General features: G+C 38.8%; 1 protein-coding gene across 1 annotated transcript in view; it reads left to right on the top strand.

Moving 5' to 3' along the window:
• The first annotated feature begins 17975 nt into the window (after nucleotides 1–17975).
• The window catches only part of tnfrsfa (tumor necrosis factor receptor superfamily, member a), a 33510-nt gene continuing 24089 nt past the window's right edge, over nucleotides 17976–27396 (top strand). Inside the window, exon 1 of the mRNA XM_028025260.1 lies at nucleotides 17976–18253. Coding sequence (XP_027881061.1) covers nucleotides 18221–18253 — 33 coding nt within the window. The 5' untranslated portion in view covers nucleotides 17976–18220. The remainder of the gene's footprint in view (nucleotides 18254–27396) is intronic.

Here is a 27396-nt window from a genome sequence, read left to right on the forward strand (position 1 = left end):
TTCTTGTGTAAATTAATTAGAACACCTTAAATAAGATAAAACTAACTTACTAGCAGCTTTTCAGCAAAACATAGGACCTTGGATTTAAGTCAATATTAATAAAAAATTATTTGTTCCGCTGTCAGACAGATTTTTTCACTTATAACACTTGATGTTACAAGTGAAATAATCTACCAGTGGAACTGCTACTTTCCCAACACTATTTAAGGAATTATTGACTTAAAACAAGCCCCTAAAAATCTTCCTGACAACTTAATCATAAATTAGCTTTGCCTTTTTACTTGGATTTTGCACAAGAAATTAGACCAAGATCAGATTTTGTGTTTTTTTGCAGTCTAGTTGTCCCACTCGCATGGCATTTTTTCAAGTAACCCAAATAATTTTAAAGTTGGTTTCAATTCACTTTAGCATCTTTTCCCTCGAATGTTTGCCGTCTCTCCAGCTGTGAAGTTTGCATCATGTTGCGGAGGAACTGGTACGCTGCTTAAAACAGACGGCAACATGAGCAAAGAACATTACGTGGAAATATTGAAGCAACGTTTAAAGGCATCAGCCAGGAAGATAAAGCACAAATGGGTCTTCCAGATGAACAATAACCCTAAGCATGCAGCCGAAGTGGTTGTAAAGTCACCAAAGGACAACAAAGTCAGTGTTTTGGTGTGGCCATCACAAAGCCTTGATCTCAGTCCGGCAGGGAGTTTATGGGCAGATCTGAAAAAGGCGTGTGCGAGTGAGGCGGCCTACCAAAACGGGCCCAGTTCTGACAGGAGGAGGACGGGATCTGGCTGGTTTCGGGGTTTGATTATTTGAGTCTGGTTTTGATTATTGTTCTGCGTTTCTTATTGTGATTAGATCAGCCTCGTCTCTGCTTTACTTCAGGTAGTTATTTTAATCCATATTTATTCCTTGTGTCTATGCTTTGCTGAAGTTCGATTCATTTTCCTAGTTCTCCTGTTTGCTCTCCCTGCTGCCATTTTCTCTCTCTCGCTCTCTCTCTCCTCGCACCTGCAACCTGTTAGCCAATCAGCACCGGTCTATTGTTCCTGCCCTCACTTTCACACAAGGGTGTAACTTTGTGTTGGAAGTTGGTGGGGAGGAAGAGGAGCGGGGGTTAGGAGGTATTAAACATGCTACAAAATATAAATATGTTAAAACATACGTAATCTAATTAATCTATGTCTTTCATTTGGTGATGGATCTGCTGACAAAGGAACTTTTCTAATTTATGGAGTCAGCCTGTATTTGCTGAATGCTTACCTACAGTTGAAAACAGTTTCACAATTCAGTAATATTTTTTGTGAAGAATTATCAAATAGTTGCCTTTGATTGCCTGATTTTATCAAGTGCTAAAAACATCAACAACATGAGATTCTGTAACAATCAAAATGTTATTAAACTTTTCAAAATCAGAATACGTAACTTCTGTGTAAACCAAATGAATCCTTGTCGGTACAAACTTTGTATTTTTCAATTATGTGATTTTGACTCCACAGCTGTCCCTCAGTAGGTTGGCCAAACCTTTTGTCCTGCTGACTCACACGTAGCAGATGAGATATGATGCGTCTTTAATATAGCAAATATTGAAGAGGCAAAACCTTTTTTGGGTCTGGTTGGAGCAGTTGGTGAGTAAAGTTACCATCAATGTTACTGGATTCTATAAAATGTGGCTTACAGCCGAGATGCTGATGTTTGAATATGTAAAAATATATATTCTCTCTGCTAATAAATCTATAGTTTTGTTTCTGTCAGTTCTAGAAACAAGAGAGAACGATGCAAATTTCTCTTTATAATGGCCCATAATTTAATTTTACTTAATAGGAGCCATGATTTAAAATTTAACAAACTTTGACTCCTATTTGCTCTATGAAATATTTGATGATTGCTCTGAATGTCGCCACGTTCTACGAACAAATGATGCAATCTGTCCTGGGAAAAATGTAGAAAAACAGGTGATTGTATTATTATTTTTGATCTCTGTCAGCTTAACACCACGCGCAGACTCGTTGCCATGGCAACCTATAAACAACAGCCCGGGAGCGCAGAGCAAAGGTTACAAGTGCATCAGGAATGAACACTAAAAAAATACCAGAAAAACATTTCCCACACGAAAAAAGCGACGTACAAACACCAAACAGAACATTCTGTCCGTTGCAGATTTATGTTTCTGAATTTTCATTTTGCACTTCATTATCGATTAGCTAATTTAAACACCTGCACTAATGATTATCTGTCATAAAATGTATGTGGGTCACCTTGTTTTTGTGTTAATTGAACCGAAATGCTAAGGTGATAAAAGCTAAGCTAGCATAACTAACCTGCTCTCCACTTTCTTATTTTAATTAAAGCTTTTTACTGACCTGTGAAATGTGATTCCTTTGGACCTTGTCATCTTGCTGTGGTAGTGTTGAGAATTAATATAAAAACTTTGCGTCCCCTTCTCAGATTCTTTTCTTGAAGTGTCATTTCCCCGACCGCCGATATTCCGATATATCGTAAAGCAACAGCGCGTGTGGCACACCGTGAGTCACGTGATGTCCAATCCACTAGATCGCCATTTACGTTTTACAAAGGCATTAGCTGTGTTTTGCTCCCGAATTCCTGTTTCTGTTTTGGGTCTGGCTCCCTGTGTTCCCTGTGGTTTTCCTAAGTAGCTGTCAACCTTTTTCTCATTAAGTATTCACCATCGTCTACTCGACACCGCCGTCATCACAGCTGCAACATGCCAGAGGAGTACTAAGTTTAGTACTGCGAGAAACTTGAGGAAGTTTGACCCAAGTCGCACCGTTTAAAAGAGGTTATCCCTAATATTGACTAAATTAAGGTTATTATAGTTAACTAAAACTAATGGAATTTTAAACTGAGTAATTAATGGGGCGGGGGGAACCATCGTGCATTTGTAAAACTATCTTAAACATACTGAAATTATAGTCATAGTGTTTATGAACCTCATTCTTAGCCTTTCAAATTGACGTGATATTATTTTTATTTTTATTTCCCCCCCTCCATAAGCGGTTTACGCCAGCTGTCTCCAAATTGGCACTCCATAGTCATCCACAATGGCGATAGCAAAAGGTGGGGGAAAACGCCAGAGTCAGCTGGTTTTTCAACAATAACTGAATTTATTTTTTTTGTTTTGTTTTGTTTATCTTTTTTGAAAATGGCGTCTTCTGTTGAGTATTCATTACTCAATCAATGTATACATAATAACACAGTACTTTGACCTTTTTAAATACTGCACATAAAAGAAATCAACAAAAATATGAAAAAAAAAACTAAAGCTACTTCTTTAACTAATAAAAACTAAGCAATTTTTTTAAACTAATAAAGTTATTTTATTTTATTTTTTTAACATAGTAAACTAATTGGATTAAACAAAAGGTCACATCAAAATAAAACTAAGCTACAATGAAACAAACACTGAATTATTATAACGCTGGAGCAAATGTATGTTAATGTCGGATTTTTCAAACTTTACTAATTAAATCTTTGAATTTAAGTTTGATATAAGCTTAGAAGGTGTGAAAGAAATGTGTATGTGTCTTTTTATTTGGTGTATGTCAATTCTGACTTCAACTGTAATAAAAGGTTGCCACACACAGGCAGCCTTTTATTAATTTGGTGACTTCGGAAGTGAGTTGGTTGCACTGGATTTTTTTTAATTTAGGGAAATAAGAATAGAAATCTAGACCACTGGAATTTTTTTCTTTTATGAAAATTGTCAATATATCCACTTTGTTCCATCCATCACATGAAATCCCAGTACAATACAGTAAAGTTTTCTGTTGTGAATACTTTTTAGAACAAGGGTTCTGTGTTTATGGCATTATTTCCCGTAAATCACACGATATATACACACCACCACACACCGCTGACACCCACACACATTCCTGCAGGCGGCTCACACACACTCGTGCACATCTCTGTGTTTACACACTTCGCCAGGCAGCTAATCTATTTGGCTCCACAGACTAAAGCCTGCCTTGTGTCGAAAAGCTTCTTTAGAGGAAAAAAAAGGTGTGAGTCAGGTGACAAGTCAGACCACATTACTACAGCTTGATTGCTGCCTTCCAGTGCCCCGCCCTCCTGCGGATTGTGCCCAGGTGTTGCCATGGAAAGTACTGATGACATCACCCTAAAGCCTCCAACAAAAGATAAGCATTCCTCTCTCAATCGTAATCGGATGTGTCGATGCAAAGCCCGACCTAAACCAGACAAAACCAGTCAGTCCTTCTTTTGATCTGTGACTGTGTCTTTTCTCACTTGCGCTGAAGTTTTATTTATATATATATATGGGTTATTATAAAGTGCTGTGGAAAATACAGATCTCTTTTGAACTAACTTTTTGTCACACATACATTTTTCAAATAAATTAGTTAAAAAAACACACACACATGTAGTTTTCAAATAAAGATTTGATTGTATAATGGCAAAAACTATTCTAAACAACTTTCTACTGTGTAAAAACATCATTCCCCTCCTGATAATTAATAAATCTGTTTTTTTGCTTGGTTAAATTTTACCAGCCACACCCAGGCCTGATTATTGCTGTCCCAGCAGAAATAATTAATCACCAAAATACAACCTGGCCATTTGAAATGGGCTAAAAGATCTCAGACAGCAGCTCAATCTAAGGCAATTCAGGAGCAGACTGGCTGCTGCTTTAAGAATGCACCAGTGGTAGGAGTGGAACAGTGCAAGTATTCATACTGTAAATATCCGCTACTCATAAACACTGACAACTATTTGGAGTGCCATTCACTTAGAAAAAACTAGGCAAGATTTTACACATAGCAGTTCTTTGTAATTTTCACTTTAAGAAGTTTAAATAAATTTTATGAAGCATAAAGACTCATTTTAAACACTCAGGTCAATTTTATTTGCAAACTTGCACCAAATGTCTACTTGTTTTGTTAGCATGTTTTACATAACCCCCCCAAAATGTTTTTTAAATTAAATTCCACAATTTTGTAGAGAGGATCAAATTTTCCTATGCTATGTATTAAGTAAATTGTTTTTGCTTTAATTTAAATCATACTTTTTGTGTGTGTTTATTTTCAATATACCCAAGTTATTCAGTGTGTGCTACGCCATTTAGAAAATGACACCAAAGCAGAACAGAGCGAAGTCCCAGCTGTCACTGAACTCTGTTTCTACTGAACATGAAGGTTTTTCATGCAGCTACAGCGGAGATAGAAAAGTGGAACATTACGTTGGGCCGTGCCTCTTTCAACAGCAATGTTGCATGTAGTTTGCTTTACACTTAATTGCTTGCTTGTGACGACATCAAGCTGAATATGAACATAACAGATATTAGCCGAAGTCCAAATCCAGCTGCCTGGAGCGTCCAACGATTCCTGATGAGTCCGTCTGACCAGAGATTTCACAACAGCTGCGCTTTTATCTGACACGACTTGCAAACAGCTTCAGAGTGGTTTTCATTTGAAAATTCCTAAGTGACAAATATTGACCATTTTCAAGTGGTTTTATTGTTTTTATTTGTCAGTCAAAGGGCATACCACCTTAACCCTTACCTCCACACAGGTCCATTCAGGTCACTTTTCATTTATTTCCTGTGATTGAAGTCGACTGAAAATACACTGAACCGTGACTTTAAAACCAAAGTACGTACAGAACCTTGATTTTATGACTCGTCTGTAAAATCATAAAAGAGACCACAGCATCTAATGGTTGGTAGGGAAGATTTTTATTGGTTAAGATAACTGTTCATGATTCAACAAGAGGCAACAGACTGTATGGGCACAAGTGACCTCCATTGGACAGATCCAGAGAGAAACCAACGGCTGACAAAAACAAAGAACTGTCCAGTGGATCCCCAAGACTTTTGACAAAATGACAAAATAGATTTTATTTTTTTACTTCCATCTATGCTTGCTTTGTTGCTAGATTACTGGAATAACTTGTTGTTGAAGAGGTAGATGTAAATTCTGCTCTCCGGCAGAAAATCATAGAAAAGACATCTATCAGTTTGTGAGATTAATCTCAAAAACATTTGGGTTATGCGGCAGAGCAAGAACCCAAATCTCCCCAGCAGGTCTACCTCTGAATGGTTAAAAAATGAAAATTTACGTTTTTGTAGTGGCCAAGTCAAAGCCTGGACTTGAATCACATTGCTATTGCAAGGCAATAAACAGGCTCCTCATCCTCAAACATTTACATGCATCTGGATGGTTAATACTCCGACAAATCTCTCCAACGAGTTAATACTCTCTCCAATCTGTCTTCTGGTCAATGTTGAATGAGTTTATTTCTCTTAATAAAATAAATAACCACATGAAAACCTGTTTTCCTGTGATAAAAAAGTTGTTTGCCTGATTTAAAAGAAATCCTTAAGTAGACAAATACTTTTCAACAGTGCTGTACCTTCCCTCCAGATGAGCTTGCTGTTCATGACAGTTTATTTCCACTATGTTTCTACATGGACTCCCATGACCATTTGTCTTCTGCTTTGGCAGATTTTAGGAACTTGATGTGATATATTTTCCTTCCAGCCACTAAGATAAAAAAAAAAATCTGTGTTTCAAAGATTCTCCAAGAAACACACGAACAGTCGCGGATTCTTCCAGACGGATGTCTAAGAGTCGTTTGGTTTGATTAACAGACGACCAGAAAATCTCATCCGTACATTTCGGATTCCTGGCCACGGTTGCTGGCGATCATGAAGACGATTGAGATCGGGGGGAAAAACTGGTTGGAGTTTGAGGTAAGAAGTAAAACACTCGTCTGGGACTTATTCGTAGACGTTTGATGTTTCTTTCGAGTCCAAATGACATGATTGATCTTGGGGTATCTGATTGTTCTCATCATGAACCGTGTCAGGGCGCGCTCCCAACGTTTTCAACACATTTTCATCAGAAGTGGAAAACGATGTGAAGGAAGTCAACAACACTTTGGTTTTGTCTATTGGCTAGTTTAGTTATTTCAATCAACTTTTATTATTCAATAATAAACAAAAGATGTTGGTGGCAACATAATTGTTCCTTTAACTGAACCCTTATGTCCATGTATTGTAGAGAAAGTCATTCTAGTGTTGCAGAAGAATTAGCTCTTTAATTTATAATCATTTGGGATTTATTTAAGAAAAACATGTAATAAACCATCAAATAATCAAATTTGTCCAGCTCAAAAATCAAAGGTTCACTTTTTATTTATTTATTTTATTTTTTCCCTTTTTTGTGCAACCATGTAAGTTCTCAGGAACCCAAAAAATTTAACCAGATCAACCAATTAGTGTTTATTAATAGCGTCATGCATGGAGTTATTCAAGCTTTTAAAGTGAACAAAAGTAAAACTTTAATAGCTTGTTATTTTTCTCATTTAAGATTTAGGACAAAATGATACTCTAGCATTGAAACTAGAGTATCAGGTCACTCAAGGTAACAGGGTGAAACAGATACATTGATGTTCCTTGCAGATCATAACAGATGCTATTACAGTAACAAGACTGTAATGTTAGTTGTTTTTTGTTTTTGTTTTGTTTTTAAATCCCAGGAAGATGTTATCTGTAGAGTGAAACATTATTGTTTATTTATTTACAATCATTTAGAGAAAGTTTTAAATTAATTTGCATTATTCTGGTAGTAAGAGCAACAGGGACTAACAGTGACTGCGTTTCCCTGCTTTTCGCCATTGAATGCTATCGAGATGTCACTTAGTTTAATTCCGATTGTTTATGCAGTCCCATTCATATAATCTCCCAGCACTTTACAAAACAAATAAAACAGTTTCTGGTCATTTACGTAATCGTACATATTCAAGGTTCTGTTGTTTATATTTCAGTTTAAATATATGGAGAAACATCAAGATAAGTGACAAATATGTGGAAAACTATCTAATGCCCACTATTAAGCACGGTGTAGGATCTGTGGGAATGTTTGTGAGAATTTTAGTAAAGATTAAACTTCTTTCTTTTTAATAATTATAGACTCTGTTAGCAAACTGAAAACGGGTCGTCTCTGGCTCTTTCAATCTTTTGAGCTTCATATGGAGCAGGTGGCACTGAGCTCAAATTGAAGTTGGATTATTTTTTTTAAACTTTTGATAAGGACAAAAAAAAAAAAGCAACCTTCATGTCCATATATAATTTTTTGAATGTGATATTTCACTGTCTACCACGGAGCAATGAGCTTCATCTGACCTGCAAAGATCTGACTTATCGTTGTTTATTACGCGCTCAGGTTGGATGACCAACCTTATCTGCTGGCAAACTGAGTCATCGGCATATCTTCGTCTTTAATGCAGCTCTCTGTTCGCTTCCATCATGCCTTCAGGCCTACGTTACCCAGAAACATGCTGGAGGCCATTGTTTTGGTTCTCAAGGTTTATTCCTACAGTCTGTTCTGTTAGACGTCAAATAGTTTTAAACTGTGGTTTTTGTGCTGCTGCTTCTCTTGGCCATCTTGCAATCGTGCAAAAAGCTCAGTAGCTGTGTTTCCATTTACCATACGATTGCACACTTTGTCATTTCAAAAATACATTTGCTCAATGGAAGCATGCCAATTTAAAAAAAACCAACTCGTTTTCCATTTAAAAGGTTTTGGTGTTAGAACGTTGTTAGGGTTTGTTTTTTTGGCCGTATCAAAATGTGTTTATTTCACAAAACTGCAATGAAAACAATTTTTTTGCATCACACAAGTCACATGATCAACAACCAGAGACTGCCACTGGCGCAGGCCGTAAAGGAGAAAACAGGAAGTGGTAGGATGGTGATGACATGGCATGTTGTTGTTGTTTTTAATGACATATCGATTGAACACACTTAATTATGTGTGATTTTATTACGTTTCTTAGTTATTGGAAACACAACAATGGTGAAATTGTAGAATACGTTTTGCGTAATGGAAACAGTTAGTAAGGCCTTTACAAGTTTTATGAAGACTTATAAATAAACAAACATTTATTTATATTCAGACGATTCACTTAGAGCACAATCAACCTTCTTCCATGGATGCTGGACAAGAGGGAAAGATTGAGAAAAAATATTGAATTAAAGTTCTCTCTCTCTCTTTCTCTCTCTTCCTTTCTTTTCTTCTTTCTTTCTTACTTTCTGTCTCTCCATTCTCCGCCATTGTGAAATGTTACAGGAGAAGAAGTAGCTTCCTTTTCACAGAAATGGGTTGTAGATAACATGAACAACATGGGTTTCTGTAACTATGGCAACACTGGACTTTCCTAAAAAATTATTTCTTGATGTGTATTTTTTTATTATTTCTTTCTACTATTTTAGTAGAAACAATAGTTGTACGTGTTGCTCTACGCCCACGTCAAATGTGCACGAAATGCTTTGTTACATTTGCTATGATGTACATTATTCTTAAGTTTTTTTTTGTTGAAGGTTAAAACCTCGGAGCTGAAGCTGCGGAGCATCAAAGAGAAACACAGCAACCATTTTGCGCCCAGTTTAACATATAAATAAAGTAAGTTGATGATTACCAGCAATATCTGACTGTTTCCCATTTGTCTTACACTTGAGACTTTCTTGAACTGCGTCGCGTTTTGACGCCTCTTGGAAGAAGAAGAAAATAAGTCTCGGCTCAGTCGGGTCCAGACGCTTTCCCCCGCGCAGCTGCTTCACAGTTCACAATTAAGCGTTTGTGGCGGTGCGAGGATTTGCTGCGCTCTTCATGTGACAAATACTCAAGTCTCTGATTTCTAGGACGTCAGCATGCTTTCTGTAAACACAGACCGGGGCGCCATTAGGCCAGCTTTGTTTGGCTCGGTGTGATAGAGAAAAGGCAGCATAATGAGGGGGTCTGTTAGCCGCATTAGAGCCCATTCTCTGTGTGAAAGAGGCTTAAGTCCACATAAAGTACATTCCTTCCCTCTTTTATTAACCTCGCATTCACCGATTCGCTTTCAGCACTTTGTGGGCAACCGAAATACGACGCAGTCGGGTTTGTTTTGAGCCAAATTATCTTTAAATGTGAATTGTCTATGAATATATCATATTGCTGCATACCTGTGTAATCCTGGTTGGCATTTTAATTGGTTATTCCAAGTTTCAATTTGCATAAATATAACTCAAAGAAAAGAAGTCTAACATTTATTTTTACTAATAAATTTGAGCGTTGAAGACTAGTAACTTTTTAACTAAAGTTCCTTTTATTAATATTATGCAGGGGTCAACAAACTGACTTCGTCATTATCTGCTGTGATTATTCCAGTGTAAGCAGACAAGGCTATATTGTGGTTTGGTGATGTCATGCTGACAGCAGAGTTTTTAAAATTAGACTGACAAAAATAAAAATAAACCAAGAGGCAATTTGGAGTAAACGCTTTAATTCGCTGTCCAGATTCATTTCTTAAACGGTAACTCAATCATTCCTATAATATTTGATCATCTTTTTGTTTTAAAATAAGTTGTCTTTTAACATTTACCTTTCTATACTTTTACTCAGGCAGTAACTTGAGGCAGCCATCAGAACTGAAGCCATCTGAGGTTAAACTGACACTATTAAAAATAATTTAGCAACTTTTCGATAACTGCCACAAACATACAATGTGTCGCTATTGTTGCTGAAGAATGTGCCTTTGCAAAAACAATCATACCCTTGGAGTACTTTTCCTGCTTTGCAGAGTTAAAAAGATATATGTGATTGGCATTGTATATATTTCAATAAAAAATAGACTAGCTGATTTATTTCATTATTATTATTATTAATATATGTTTGTATCTGGCATGCATTTGGATTTCATTTCCTGATTAAACACTTTGAAGAAACTTTTTGCTGCAGCTATAAGAGTTGACCAACTTTGTTTAGCTCAAACTTTTTAAGTTGATTTTATTTCTGGACTGTGTCGTCGTTTAAACCAGTCAAATCAGCTCTGACTGTATGTTCATGGTTGTTGTCCTGCTGGGAGGTGGCCCTCAAGCAGAGAATGCAACTGCTTCAGGGTCATGAAAATAATTGTCAGATTAATCCAGATTTATCCTTTTCCTCCCGTTTCACAATCATACACTGGAATGTGTTGGTCTACCTCTTCAAATCCCCCCAAAATATGTGTAATGCAGTAGCTCTAAAATGACTAAATGTAGAAAAACTCCAGGAGTTTGAGTTCTTTTGCAAAATAGAGCAAAAGAACTCTATATTTCAATTATTTATCGAAATAAATCATTTAAAAAGTAGAGAACCAGACTCATTAGCTGGTGGAAACACGATGGGAGCCCCGACAGACTCAAACTGTGGAGTTTAAGTCCATAGGGGCTTGCGAAGTCTCAGTCGCTCTCCCACACAAGCAGGCTACTAATCCACTTATCCTGGAAATGTATACATCATGAGCCACACAGTGTAATTTTAGTCTCTTTGTTAAAGTGTGTCTAATTGATAGTGCAGCTTCTGTTGCTGTCCCGCTCCAGTCGTCCTCATGGTCGACAAGAATGTCAACAAAATCCTCCAGTTCTGTCAGAGCTCAACGTTCACAGAGCCTGGTGATGTTTGCTACCGCAGTAGGCTTTGCATTCACTTCAGCCTCTTTTCCAATCGCTAATAACTGTCTTAATTGAATTGCTGTGAGCGACATTAGAAGCATAAACAACACAGTTAAATCATTACAGACAGATTAATATCCACATGCATCCACTGTTAAAGGAGCAACTTCTGCTTGTGTTTTCAGCTGCGAATAAAATTTTACTGCAGGGCATTACTTCTAACTTTATAGTATTATGAAATTGCAAAATCTCTTTGGTCAATATGCGATGCGTAGCTAATGAATGAAACGTTTTTATAGTTCTGAACATTCCTCGTGTTCAGCTGCGTTCAAAATAGATCATTCCTACGACACTGCCCAGCTCAGTCACTGTTTTTGATTCTGTATTTCTACATTTCTAAATTGCAAAAACATTGCAATTTACTGGTATGTGTAGCAAAGTAATAAAAAACAAACAGACCAGCCATCTTTTGATTGAAAAGATGATTAGGGAGAGAAAAACCTATAAGGAAGGATCAATATCAGATTTATTGATAAGTTTGTGGACACAAACCTCCTCTCTGCTAACAAGCCTGTCATGAATGCTCAGGCTAGTTAGCATAGCCACTGTAGATGGCGGTTAAACGGTTTTCCTGTAGCAGTAAGTTTTTTTTTTCTCCACAATTAGCACATTTAGCCGCGACTACCAAAGGTTGATTGACAACTCTAAGACCCTCCTCCTGACTCTGATTGGCTGTTTTTGAGCGGGAGCGATGCATTTCTGCAGAGCACTGGGAGGAAGTGGAGGAGATCGATCTCGTCACAGATTGTCTTGTGTCATACTGTCATGACATGGTGACAGTTTATTGAAAAAACATATTTTTTAAATAACAGTTACATACTGCAACTTTACCGTGTCACTTCTTTTTATTGCACATCTGGTATCATAGATTTGTTCGGAGGCAACAAACTCACTGAGGTAGTCGTTTCGCCTTACGCCAAAGAAGAAATGCTCTTAAAATGTGTCTTCCAACAAGCCGACCTCAAACACAGCAGTGATCTCTATTCCAGACCAGCAGCATTGGTTGTTGTTGTTGTGGCGAGGCCGACCTGATTTCCAGACTATGATGATCCCAAAAGAAAACATGCGGCGGACTGACACCAAACATGCAGCGTTTGCAGCTAAACCAAGAAACGGAGCAGAAGTGTGGAGTGTACTCCAATCCTCCTGGGTTGGTTGACCTGTTTGCTGCTGCTGCAGGTTGGTTGACCGTATGCATGTATTCAAAAAAACATCCACAACCGCAAACAAGAAAGTCATATAAAAACATGCATCTTTTTATCATTATTATTATTTTTACCTCCTCCTTGTTTCTTTTCTTGGAGAAGCAAGTGAAACAATACCCTGCAGGCGTCACAAGATAAGTCGCTGACGCTCAGGAAGGTTTCCCTTCCTTTTATTTTGTTCCAACCTCTTCCTTTGCAGGTCACTTCTGTGTGAAAGAGAGAGAGAGAGAAAAAAAAAATCTGATTTAGCAGCATACGTTTCGCACACACTCCTAATATTCACAAAGGCGGCTTCTTGTCGCTCATTTCCCACACGGGATATGTAAATTTGCCCTGCACTGCATGACCTCTGGCTATTAATTTCCTTTAGTGGTAAAAGTTAAACCTTCGCCTTCGCATCGGAGACGATAAATTGTAAAAAGAAAATCTGCTGACAAATTTGCTGCGGTTCAGGAATCCGGTATCTGAACTAATCAACCTTGCGACCATAAATACGGACTTGGTCAGGACAAGCCGGCAAACAGCTCAATCATACGCTTCCTGTTTTTGAGCACGTAGTCGGTGACCTCAGAAGGAGGAGCACAGGATGTTCTCCAAGTGGAAGATACACAGATTTCCTAGACAGCTTTTAACGAGGACGGGAGCAGATAAGTTGCATCTGTTCTATAACTGGACAAATAGTCCTGTTTTTTTTTTTTTCTTTTTCCTGTAGCAACAACAACTAAAACATCTGATCCTCTTCAGTCATCGAGGTCAAGCATCTCTTTAATGCTTGTCACTGTGGCCTCAGGCACTCAGATGTTCCAGCTTCAGTCTCCCTGTAAGCAGTTTTTTCAGGGTTGACGGCAAACAGATGTAACATAAACCTTCTGACATTAAACTAGACCAAACTTTTCCTGTCTTAGGTCAGACGTGATTAAATTATTTATACTTACTAAAAGGTGGACTGAGAGGGAGAAGTTGTAGGTTTTATTTATTAAGTTTAACTTCCTTTATATTTTTAGATATTTCCTTAGAAGAACTGTATTTTACACTGCGGCACTTGGATCACTGGGTTGGAAATCAGTGCTTTGTGGTGGCCACGCTGAAACATCACTGTACTTTTCATGTCTCAAAATGTTTCTTCATTGTTTCCACTGTCGTGTGTTTTGTGAAGTGTACCAGACACACCCCACAGCATGATGCTGGCACCTCCATGCACCGTAGTAGGGATCATTAACAGGATGGCAAATGTAAAGATTATCATTTTGGTCAAACGCTTTGATTTTTGTTCCATCAGACCATACTACAGCTATAAAAATATAGCTCTCTGTAACTGTATGCTGTTTTTTTTATTTCTATTCTTTTATTTTCCTGGAGTAATTGCTTCTTCCTTTCTGAGCGGCATTTCAGCAACCTGTAAGAACAGAACCCTGTTTCACTGTAAATAACGAGTCTCTTCAGACAGCATCTTAACTAGACTGTTTGGTTTTGTTCTGGTGATGCTGTTGCACAACTTGCACCGAAACATTTTCATACCCAAGGAAGAGCCAGAATTGTCCATCCCCATGATCTTCTTCTTGATATTTTTGTCTGATTTATTAGGATTAGGCCAAGATGCCACGCAAGGAAGCAGAATGCTGGAGGTGTTGCCTTGGAAGGAATTCAAACCTATCTCCAATTAACTCAAATGATGTGAGTGGACATATCCGCCGTTTACAAAGCCATGAGATTATAATCTGGACTTAAAAGTACAGCAAACGTAGAAGCAAACTCCTGAATTTCCTTCTTGTGGCTTTTAGCAAAAAGAGAAAAAAAGTGTAGGTAATCCTAACTGACCCAAAACTGGACATTATTGCTTTGATTTAATGTCAGTAAGAAAAGGACAAAAAAAAAAAGTAATGTGACTTTTTAGACCGCGTGTGTGAAGATGTGATTTCAGCTGTATTTGTATGAGAACCGTCCCTCTCGCGTTATAGTGGGGTGTTTGCAAAGGGAGTGGAGGTCCTCTGTGACAAAACCCCACAGTTTTCAACAACATTCAACCCACCAAGGCATTTCTGCCCACACCAGAGGACCTTTCGATTGTGATAACCTCGCCCATGCCCCCCCCCACACACACACACACACACTCACACACACCCCTCCCCGCCTCCACCTCTCTGTAATGTCACTATCATGCCTTTGGTCACAAGATATCCCACTAATCACAGGAATGTTTCATAACACTGCGGTTTCAATAGGCAGGAGAATGAGAAGTGAGCCGCTCACCCGGCAACTTTCAGACGCGTCAAGAAGTTGCTCAACCCTTGTTTCATCACTTAGATGTCCTGACGGTAATTTATTTATCTCAGCTCGGCTGTATTTGTTTTTGTTTGGTTTTGTTCCTTTAAATTGCCTTAGTACGGTCAGCCCAAATGTCTTCCGCTCTCTCCCCCCTCCCCAGACGTGTGGGCTTTAAAACCGCAGGGACAGATAAGATTTTGTCTGCAGGAACCAGATTTGACAGGATGTTTATTTGATGTTGCTTAGCATAAATTAGTGTCATTAAAATCCTAGATCACGTGCCCTTCAAACAGTAGACTTTACAACATAGGAAAAAGAAAGACAATTTCCCCTAAATAGAGTAAAGAGAGAGAGAGAAAAAAAAACAACAACCCAAAAAACAAGCTGAATTACAACTTTTCCATTGAGTTTAATGAGGACTCAGTGTCTCCTTTTGCTTGGGAAATGTGTTTGTCTCCCACTTTGGGATCATTCATTCACTTCTGTTGCACATTAGCCATTTATTACTCGCAAGTTACACATTATATAGCCTGGTTAATGAGGCTGGAGTGTGTAACCAGTAAGCAAGTGAAGGCTGATCAAAGGCACAGTCAAAGTTTATTTGTAAAGCCAATTTAAAAGCAATCTCAGATTGGGTGGGTATGAAAAAAATAAAATAAAATAAATAAAGTGCGCTGGCAGGATTAAAGGCCATTGATGAGAATTTGATTTTCAGCAGTGATTTGAAATAATCGTATGTCTAGGCAGATGGGATGTGAAAAGAAAGGCCGATCCAGAGCAGGAGTCTGTACAGAAAACCTAAAAAAAGCATCTCCAGAACAGACGGGAACGACTCGGCTTTTTTGAAAGTGAACATTTTCACAATCCAGACTTCCTCCTGTCTACAGTAAGCATTTCAGATATGTCAAGCGTCCGTCCTCCATTGAGAAATTATGTCACTTCTCTCATTCGAGTGTGTTGGAGATTGGACTCCAGATTCCCAGAACCACATTGCCTTGTGAAAGTATTTATTTTTTATACCTCATAAATGTTTACACATGTTACAAGCACTTTTATTTTAAAGTATCTTATTGGGATATGATGTGACAAACGAACACAGCGTAGTACAAAAACAGTATATGAAGAGGGTTTTTTTTCCTTTTCAAACAAAAGTCTGAAAAGTGTGGCATGCTTTTTCTAAGCTATCTTTGCTAAATAAAATTGAGTGCGATTGAGTCACATAATTATTAGTCCACCTGTGTGCAATCTAGTTCTCCTGCCACGTTGTTCAGTGAGTTGATTGTGGAAATCCAAAATAATCAAATGCTCTTATAATATAAGACAAGGGTGTCCAAAGTGCGGTCAAGGGGCCATCTGATGCCCTTGGAACGATTTTGGATGACCCAGGATCGCATCTCAAGAATAGCCAAACTTTTGCTCGCTGGTTCAGGCGGTTAATGTAGATACACATTTAAAAACAGTGCCAGGGTGAAATTTAATTTAATTCGATTTGTTAGCAATATGGACTAAAAATATCCAGTCGCTTTAGCTAAAACGCAGACTTGGCCATTTCATAAACTTGACAGAATAAATCAAGAGTGAGTGAAATTCTATTCTTGTTGATGAAAAGACACAAAACAACCTAGAAAAAAATGATCATCTTGAAAAGTTTAGCGTCTATTGTTCTGTTTTTTTTTATGTTAAATCTATAGTTTATGTGTCGCTTGTCTTCAGAAATCTGACTGTTTTGCTTATAGCATGAAAATATTGTGTTTGTTGTTTATTTGACAGGTAAAAATTACATAAATAAAATAGTTTTTGCTACTATTATTAAAAAAGAAAAACACAAAACGTTCTGTGGCCCCCAGAGTACTTTCAACTTGACATTTTTGAAAGGTTTGGACATTTCTGATCTAAAACATATGTAACCACAGATACTTTCTACGTCCCAAGAGGGGATATTTGAACGAACAAAACTCTTGGGAAGTTTTCATTTAGGGACATAAGACAGAAATAGTTTCTTTATGGGATAAAAAGTGGCGTGGAAGTCTGGAGTGGAAAGAAAAATGATACAACATTTCCTTTTGTCACGCTTCAAAATCTGAAAAGTCTGCCAAGAATTTGCATGTATTACTTTGTAATAGATTTTTGTAGCATGTCTTTTTGAGGTATGTCTCTGTCTGCTTTTTGAGACAGATTCTTTTCTAAATAGTTGAAACGCTGACCGGCGTCCCTGACCCTGTGGAATAAAGTCATTCCCACAGCATGATGCTGCCACCACTTTTCACCATAGTGTCCTTAAGAGTGTTTTGCATTGTTAGTCATCCAGCAAACATGGAATATGAACAGAACACCTCCTTCTCAGTGTTTATTGTGTCCTCTCTCTAACATGTCATCAAAGTACTAAAGAACATGAAGATAAAGTTGCTAATGCAGCAGCTATTAGTCAATACATTATAACATATTAAGCACACTCTTTAGATAATTATAAAGAACACATCATTTCACTTACTTTACAGCTTTAAGAAAGCATTTGTTGGCCAACCACACACAATCTCAGTTAAATATAACGTGGTTAGTTTGTAGTAGTAACATGAACCAATGTAAAGACGTACCAAGGATACAAATACTTTTGCAAGACACTGTTATGTTATAGCTGCCTTTTATAATATAAAAAAACCGGAACGTTTGCTTTTACTCCTGTTTGCAGAGGAGAGTGTCAAGGAGCGTCAATTGACTTGCATAACCCCATTGTTTGGTCTGGGGTTTGAAGGTTAAAAAAACAAAACAAAACAAAACAAAAACTGTTCTTCAAGGTTGCTGGTGAAGATTTAGAAGTCGTTAAATAAGTCCAATTTGCATATTTGAGACAGCAAAGGGCTTACCTACCAGTGGAGCGTGTTTAGCATTAAGAACCTGAACAATTACCTGCTTAATTATTATCCAAGGGAGGAGACGGCATTCTGATTGGCTGTTTGGCGAGTGACGTCAACAGCTGTTCTGGAGGCACAGAAGGAAAAAAATCACATTCGCTCTCAGACCGTGTGTCTGCCTGCTCAGGAAAAAAAAAAACGCAGGAAAGTTCAGTCTCTAACTCAGTGAACCTATGAAAGAAATCGGATGACGGATAGGTTTTAAGTTGGACTCTCGTGTCCGTGTTTGTTTTTTCACTTTAAGTGTGTGTGGGGTTTTTTTAGACGTTTTCAGACTGGTGCTCCGGAACGCGAACTGCTTTGGGATTGACGCTCATCTCGAAGTTCCCAAGATGAACTTCGGTCCGGTGGTCGGAAAACTTTTTGTAAGTAGACTCGACCGTAACCTTCTGTAATATGTTTTAGCTGAATTTAAAACTTTCACGTGTCTTCATGGGTGTTTCCTCCCCCCCTTTTACCACACGGACGCAAGTTTAACATTTGTTTTAAAACCTAGAGTCCGTATAATGTTTTAGTAACTAAAGTCTCTGAAAAGTGAGTTGTACCAAATCTAGCTACGGTATAAAAAATAAAAATAAAAAAAATCACAGTGGTGTTAAAAAAAAAAAAAGCCTCTTTCGGAAGCTGAAATCACATCCAGGCCTGTGAACTTGTGAGGAGATAAAACAAGCCCCTTCATTGTCCCACAAGAGCTCGTACACAGGAAGCAACACTGTGTTTGTTTTTGCTGTGGATTAACGTGTTTATTTCTGTAGATATTTAATCATTTTCCTCTTGCTTCTGGCTCCATTCCTCTGGTCAGTACATGTGCTGCATCATTCACCCTCCCTCGGTCCAACATTGCAACCTACCATCTGTGTTGGAGATCATGTGGTCAGATTGTGCAGACATGCCCCATATGATGGCCCTGAGCAGAGCCGGTCCTACACTGTATGGCAGGGGTCCCCAAACTTTCTCCTGTGAGGGCCACATAACTTGTCCCTTCTCTGATGGGGGGCCGGGGTCAGTTTGTAACAGAAAAAGTGTGACGATTGTAAGAGTGCTAAACATAAAAATGTATTGTTTTTCAGAAAGCACAATCAAATAACCTTTTCTGGATTCTTCAGAGAACAAAAGTCAGGAAATAACACTATTTATGAAATAAATAATAACCAAGTAACACTGGGTTCTCCACATAAAAAAAAGGGTTAGGGTCAATTATATGCATGTATAAAATAGTTACTAACTAATAATTAATAATAAATAAAGTTCATTACTAACATTTATTTTATTGCAAAAGTCCAACTTGTCAAATAAAAATGCACATATATGAAAATACTCTGGTATTGTTCAGGGGGCCGGACCAAATGTGGAGGCGGGCCGCATCTGGCCCGCGGGCCGTAGTTTGGGGACCACTGCTGTATGGGGTCCAAAAAGCTCTATTTGACTTGAGTGTAAATGTTAAGTTTAGAATACTTTTTTTTATTTTTTATTAAACATCCTACCTGTTGATAATTCTTTAAGTCGATAATTAGTGTGTTGTGACAGCAAAACTGTCTTGTCTTAAAAAAAACTAGCCTTTTAAAAAATTCCATAGCGATTTATGTGAATGCTCTTTTATAAACATTTACCGTTGAGTTGTTTGCACTGGGCCATTATTTGTAAAGAGGCTAATTATTATTTTTCCCAAGGAGTGGAGGCGGTGCGCCACCAATGATCTTCCTGGGTAAACACATGCTGAGATTGGAACATAAAAAACAAAATCCAGACAGACTAAATGTCCGATATAAAATTTTAGACATAAAATAAATAAATAAATAAAAAATATATACAGCTTTACATAAATATAAGCTTTATAAAGTTTTTACACTGATTTACATTATATCAAGCAGTTATTTTTGAGTCAAAATACTTTATACTAAGTATGTGTAACACAGTGTTAGATCATTGGTTGCGACCTCACTTTCTACACCCATTTCCCAAAAATGAATCATGTAACTTTCTGTAAATAAGTGTCCAATATAAAAGTTATTATTATATATTACTCCAGCGACAACCTAATCTGAATTTATACTAAATAATAATGCAAAATATTACCTACTACAAATGAAGGTATAAGCTACTTTTAACCAAACTTTGAGAATGTGTAACCATCCCTTTAAACCACCAGCAAGCACTTCTGTTTTTAAAAAGTTTGAACTTGCAGGCATTTAGTTTAATAAATGATTGATTATTCAGCAATTAAATATATTTGTTAAATAAAAAGCTGCAGTGTCTGGCGTACAATGCAGACTCAGTAGAATGTGGCAGGATGGGTTAAGAATAATCAATTAATAAGGATCATCAAAAAGTGGCTTTTAATTTCTGAGATTTATTTGCATTTGCATTGGACATGCAACATGACTTTATGTGAATGTATCCAATGCTCTAACTCTGAAGATGCGATGCTTTCCTTTTGTATTATGGCAACCAATATTCTAGTCAGTTCTAGTTCAGGTTTTGAATTTAAGACAGTTTTAAGTCTATTTTTAAAGCTGAATTAAGTTAGCCTCACTCTTAATTATATTTTGTTTTAGTGAGAACTAAATCATCACCTTCTCACTAAAACCAGGAAGACAGAGCACATCACCCCAGTTTTAAAGTCCTCCCTCTGGCTCCCCGTAGCTCATAAAACAGACTTTAAAATACTGTTGCTAGTTTATAAATCACTGAACGACTTAGCACCACAATATATTAAGGATGTGCTGTTGTTGTATCGACCATCCAGACCTCTCAGGTCTTCTGATTCTGGAATGCTCTGCATCTCCAGAACCAGAACCAAACATGGAGAAGCAGCACTCAGCTTCTATGCACCACAGATCTGGAACAAACTTCCAGAAACCTGCAAAACTGCTGAAAGACTGACTTCCTTTAAATCAACCTGTTCAGAGTTGCCTTTGATTCATAATAACTGGAATGTGTATTTGCTTGACGATTTTGAAGATGGCATTTCGCAAGATGTAATGCGTATTCCTTGTTTTATAATAGGTGACTTCATTGTTTTTATGGTGTAAAGCACTTTGAACTGCCTCGTTGTTGAAGCATGCTAAAAATAAACCCAGCTTGATATTTAGAGGTCTGTATTGTGAGGTCCCCTGCTGACCTGGGTCCCCTAAATGCTCTGACCTAAGGGTCCACTAATAACTTCTCTTAATAAATGGCTGACTGTGGCTGGACTCATTCAAGCTTTAACTCGGGTTGTGTGCAGAGGGCGAGAAGCATGTTTTTTTATGAGTAAGTATGACTGGGGTTGTGATCAGTTAGTCTCTCCCCCTGTCTCAACCCACCATCACACAAAAAGCCCAAAATTAACCCTGCCAGTTTGTCAATTAAAAGACAGAAAGCCTCTCAGCAGTTTTTCCAGGAAAGTTTATCCCTTTCAGACCTTACACAGAGCCAGCCTTTCATTTCTACGCTGTTGGTTTTTCCACCAAAGCCTGACTTTTTTTTTTTTGTGAGGCTCTGCAAGTTCACCGTGAGGTCTTAATGGGCATAATGTGAATTTGATGTTAATTCGGTGCAAAAAAGACACCTCTGCTTAAGGAACAAATGTTTGTCTCTTATGAAAGAAAGATTGGAGTCTCAAAGACAGATGGGGCAGCTGCGCCTTAGCCGACCTTGCGGCGTGCTTGATAAGGGCAACAATCGTTTTCATTAAAACCGCTTTTTAATTGCAAAGTCCTTCCATTTAAATGCGCTTTAAAGATATCCCATCCGCCGATGAGACTGTAACTCTGTTATTCGCTTCCTCTGTTGTCCGATTCGTGTTTAAAGTTTCGCAGTGTTCCATTACTGAAATCAGATTTACTTCTCAGGGTGGCAAAGTCAATGTTTATCTCTGCTGTAAACCAAAGCACATTCTGGAGGCCTTGCCAGCAACAGACCTTGTTGCTAAGGGACTGTGAGGAAACTTCCACCCAACCCCACCCGCCTCCTCCACCACTCTCTTATCCCCCCACTGCCCACCTCCCCAGTCCCACCCCCATTCCAAATTACCAGTGTACGTGCTTGGCCGTCCAGTAAACTTCCCGTCCTGAGTACACAGATAGGCTGATATTAGTGGCATCAATTTACTTCTTAGAATTGTCATGCCCATGCAAATGTATACGAGATTGTTATCTGTGATTGCTTTCTGCGTTTGGGTGTTGGTTCACACAGGAAATGGTCCCCTCAGTCACTGGGGACGACGCAGACAGACATCTGGGACACACAGAGGCCAAGCTGTAGAGCCGCAGGCCAAAAAAAAAAAAAAAAAAAGAAAACGGGCCGCTCTACTGCTCACAATGCAGCTCCACAGCAGCATGTGTCCATGAGAATAGCTGGAATCACGCTCGCGGCTAAGAGGAGTTACTCGGGAACCAGGTGATGCAATGCAGGGGCAACCCGCCCACTCCCAGACTGCCAGGTGCTCCAGCGCCCTTTGTGTTGTAGCAGCCGTGTTAGAGGTGTTGGTGATTCTGAAGAAACCTGTTGTTGTTGCTGTTGTTGAGGTGAATCACTCCTGGTGATATCAAAGGTGCGCTGACTCAGTAAGGGAGTGCCACCTGTTCAGAGGATGAACGACATAACACATACCGACGGAGGCAAGTCATACCCTAAACCCACCTGAGTTCTGGAGATAAGTGGGAATAGTTTACTGCCAAACAGTCTGACCTCATCAGGCTTCGTCCTGATACGTCGTCGTACCAATAAGTAACCCATTCTGGATTAGACGCAGTCTGCTCTTACATGCAACAACCGGCTTTGTTGTTAAGTGTTTGGACTTTGAGCTTTCCCTGTCCTCTTCGGGGACACCAGGTGTCATGGGGTTACTGGGGTCCTTGGTGCAAACTTTAGATTCTCCAGGTCGGCACGTTCTTTGAAGCTCTGTTGTAGAGATAACAATGGCTTCTGAGGGAGGTAATTTTGTGTGTGTGTGTGTGTGTGTGTGTGTGTGTTTTAGGGAGGGGGGGGCATAGAGGAGTTCTGTACATGAGAATGTAGGTGTGGTATATGATTATACATCCATTAGCTTTATTTTCTCGACATTATTTACATGTGGAAAGGGAAAATGTGTCACTGGACTTCCTTTTTAAATGTCACCAAAACAAATGTTAGTGACACTGAAGGTGTAAATTAGTCATAGCACTCAGTTGTTTGGGAGAATCTCTGGGGTCAGTAAGTTTCCGATGGGAAACTGACACAGAGTAAATGCATAACTTGAAAATGGATGGACAATGGTTTTCAAAATAATAATATGATATTCACATTCTTGTGTCACCCTCCCATGCTAATTTGCCTAAATAAACTGGACAAATCCAGTGCAACTAGTTGTTTTGCAGAAAATTATGGTTGCCTAACCTTTCGACTCATGTCAGGCCATGGCATGAGTCATTCGATTTGAATACAAATCAGTGCTACTTTTTTTTTTTTTATCGTTGTTTGTAAAATATTTGTATATTAGTATATTGTTTTCCATGCACTTCACAGTTACACACTAATCTGCATGGATCTACCACATTTAAGTAAATCAAATATTATGGTTATAATGTGATATTGATCTTTGGTGTCTGCGCTCCGTATGCCAAACAAATATGGATTATATATGAATATTGATTATATGCATAATTCCTCAGGCTGTTAGATTATATTTGTCCTAAGAGTTTACATAGAAGGCAACAAAAAAAGGTTATTCAATGACTTAAAAGCATCTACTTTTTAAAAACATAGATTATCAATGAATTGCAGATAATTGTTTTTAGTGAAACTACCAGGAATTATATTGGGTCACATTTTTGTGATCAGACATTGATAAAGCATTTTCAGGATATGAAACCTTTGGTATTTCAGTATGACTCCATATTCGCTGACTGGATACTCCCAGTGGGTTCTAGGCATCAGCTGCTGTGAGATTCTCCTGCTATGATATTGTGTGACTTAAAAACTGTGGTTCTAATGGAGCGCCTTGATGAGAATAATATGTACCAGTCCTTCAATTTTACACAATAAATGTCAGTGTTTTTTTTTTTCCACTGGAAATATCTCCAAAGAGCAATATTGGTGTTTTGAGGAAACAGCAGTTGCCTGCTTTTCTTTCAGCTGAATAGCATTGTGCAGCAATAAATGTTTGCAGTTCTCCATACAAACAATGAAAACACCTTAACATCAATGGAGGTGCTTTTAGATATATGGCAGAAAATGTTAATGGTTCTATAGGGTCATATGATTTACCCGTTGCGGAAAACACAGATTGCGGAGTTTATGAAACTGCAGTGTTTTAGCCACTGCAGGTCCCGTATACGAGGTTACCTGGTTAGACGGAGCTTAGCTGAGTCAGCTCTCCTCTCCACACAGACGGTGAAAAAAACCTTCTGAAAGACGGACATCTTCCCCAAGAAATAAATAAATGTCTCGAAGCTTAGCGCAAGGTCCTGGGCTTGCGAGTTTTCTGAAACGGGACAAAACTTTTCTGTCCGTTTTATCAGCACACACTTGACTGGAGGCGCAAGGATTCGGCGACTACTCAGAAACCTAAACGAGAAGCTAGCAGCCTGCTAACTCTTAGACACTTAAATTAGTGTGAAACAAACCCTACTCTTTTTTTGGTAAAACAATGCAAACAATGCTGGAGGGTGCTGCTACAGTTGCAGGAACATAAAAGCACCATCAAAACACTGATGGTCAATATAGATGGAAGGAAAAAAAATAACAAATGTCCTGACCATTATGAAAATGTGTGCAAACTTATTTTTTCTTTTTTATAAGTTTTTTGTTGTTGTTAAAAAAGGAGATTCTTAGTTTTGCACATTATGTCTGAGTTCTCCAAAAAACATGTGAGGAGGGAAACTCTTTTTTTTTTTTTCTTTTTACCCCTCCAGGGGGTCTTTTGTGGGCTCTAGTGTCCCTTATATGATAGTAGGCTGACAGGAAAGAGGGGAATACATGCGGTAAATGTCGTCGTGTCCGGGAGTCGAACCTGCGACGGCCGCGTCGAGGACTCAAGGCCTCCAAATACGGTCCGCGCTAACCACTACGCCACCACGGCATGCCCCGGAAACTCTTTTTAACACCTTGTAAAAACCAATGTTCTGTTCAACCACAGCAGTCGGTTTCATTTGTGATACAGAATAACAGGAAACGTTGACCTCTAGCTATTGACATGTTCTTTTTTTCATTTACCCCATAATTACATACTTTTTGGGTTAATAAATGTAGTTAAAATGGAATTCAGGAGGGGAAAAAGTGGATTTTGAAAAAAATTAATAAAAAGACGTAATTTCACAAACTTAATACAACGTTGATACTGGTACCGATTCAGAGAACTTTTTTTTTTATACACAGGTTGTTGGTTTCTTATCAGTTCCTCTAGTGTAAGAGTAGCATGGTACCTGACTGGTCCAAACTATTTCAGTGTAGGAAGATGATATGAATTGATAAACATTTGTCTATGTTGCACTCTCTTGCGATTGCACTGAGTGCTATCAGCCATCTTTCACAGGTCATCTAACACCTTGTTTTTCTGAATCTCATGTTCTTTTGAAATGAAATTCAAAAGAATTTTCATTTTGAGAAAACAGGAAGCTGAAAATCTGATCAAACTTTCCAAAAACGTTCTCTGGACAAAACATAAAGATGGTTATAAAGTGATGCATAATATAGAGGAATCTATTTTCATCAGACTCAGGGATGAACTGCCTTGTCAGTGACTTACTACACATAGTACCAGCTCTGCAATGCACTGACGTACAGGCACTAGGAAATATGACTTAACATTAAGCCACGGTGGTGAAAGGTTTGCATCAGTGCCAAATTCTTTCTCTTCCTGCTCTCCTGGATGAACAGACTTGCTCTCATAAAAGTCTCCAGTCCCAGAACAGGCTCAATCTTTGTCCACAGAATGGACGTCTGTTTACAGAGATGTAAATCTGGCAGGGATTCCTGTTATTGATGGCCTCTGAAGACCTCTACCAGACACATACTCTGCATTTTTGCTGTGATGTGTTTATAGAGACTTTTACAAACTGCCTGCACTTTCCTCTCCCCTCCTTGCGCCACACACAAAGGTGAGCTTTAATGGAACAAATTCGATTGTCTCTGGAGTGCAGTCGTTGGATCCTTGCTCATTCTTTCCCGGGTTAGTCATCTCTTCCTCTCCTCTTCGTCCCTCGCTCTCTCCTGGATTAATCTCGTGAGTCGGAACTGAAGTCGGAGTCGGCCTAATAGGAATTTGAAAAGGGGCTAACTCAATAGCCCCATTGCTCACAAATTCAATTTAATGTTCAAATTCGGAGTCCTGGCTTAGTCTTAAATCATACTCTGCATGACTCACGGTGACGGTGTTTACATGTACAAGCAGTTCGCTTTTTGAAACCACAGAGACCACCTTCACATCTCTAAACAGTCTGGAAATGTGTCACACAACACCTGTTGACAATTCTTGAACTTTTCATACTTCCAGCATTCACCTTCTGCTGTCAACTACTTTCACACCAGTCATTTCACCAATGTTGTGGTCAACAAGGTAACAGAGGAAATTCATTACCATAGCCGTCATCGGTTTGTTTGTGTGTTTGCTTCTTTTTTACTCTCCTGCGGCGGTGACTGCCGCCCCGGTCTGCATGTGTGGCGCACCGTCACGCTCGTCTAATCAGAGGGGCATACCTCCAGAGGAAACTGAAGAATTTTAGTCGTGGAGCGGGGCTGCAGCTTCCCCGAGTTAAAAATATCCAGCCTGGCGGATATGGTGCTGGTCTGATCGGGTGCTGGGCCCGCTCTGAGGGAACAGTTTGGAGCTGAACCCTGCATGAAGCCTCTGTATTGTCTCGAGCTTCCTGTTCTCCCTGAGAGGAGGGGGCCGCCGCATTTCACACGCTCCTACTCATACGCTACAACCATGCGCGTTGATGCACGTGCACGCGGCCCAGCGTGTGCGTCTGTGCGGTTTTCTAACTGTTAGCGCTGTCTTGTTTTCTCCACTGCTGAAAACTTGACATGGGAGTCGTTCCCCTTGTTCTCCATCATTCAGCTTTATAAAGATGAATGCACCCCAGCTTGGCTGAACTTTAGATGTATTCCCTGATGAATCAAGAGTCAGAGTTAGCTCTCTTGACAGCAGCCGGGTTGTACTTGTCTTTGTCATCTCACACAAAATGTCAGCGTCATTTATCACTGAAGGAAAGCCGTGCACGGTCACCTCCTCCCGTCTCCAGAGAGAGACGGGATTTATCTGTAAAGTCGGGGGAGCGTTCACTGTCCTGTCAGGGTTAGCCTTGAGGGATTTGAACTGTGCTATATTCAACAGTGTCAGCGGGAGCTGTTCAACACTATTGTAAGCAAAACCCTAATTACAGAAAATTCCTATCCAGTCTGGAATCTGTTTTAGATTTTTTTTGTTCTTCCAAGTTTGGATTAGTCTGGAAAGATACTGCATTTCTAGATTTTATTTCTCCTGATTTGCATATTTTGCTCATCATATTGCCTGAAATTTTTGTTCATTTATCAACCAACCAGC

The sequence above is a fragment of the Xiphophorus couchianus genome, chromosome 8 (assembly GCF_001444195.1).
Source record: "Xiphophorus couchianus chromosome 8, X_couchianus-1.0, whole genome shotgun sequence".
In the NCBI taxonomy this organism is placed as follows: Eukaryota; Metazoa; Chordata; class Actinopteri; order Cyprinodontiformes; family Poeciliidae; genus Xiphophorus; species Xiphophorus couchianus.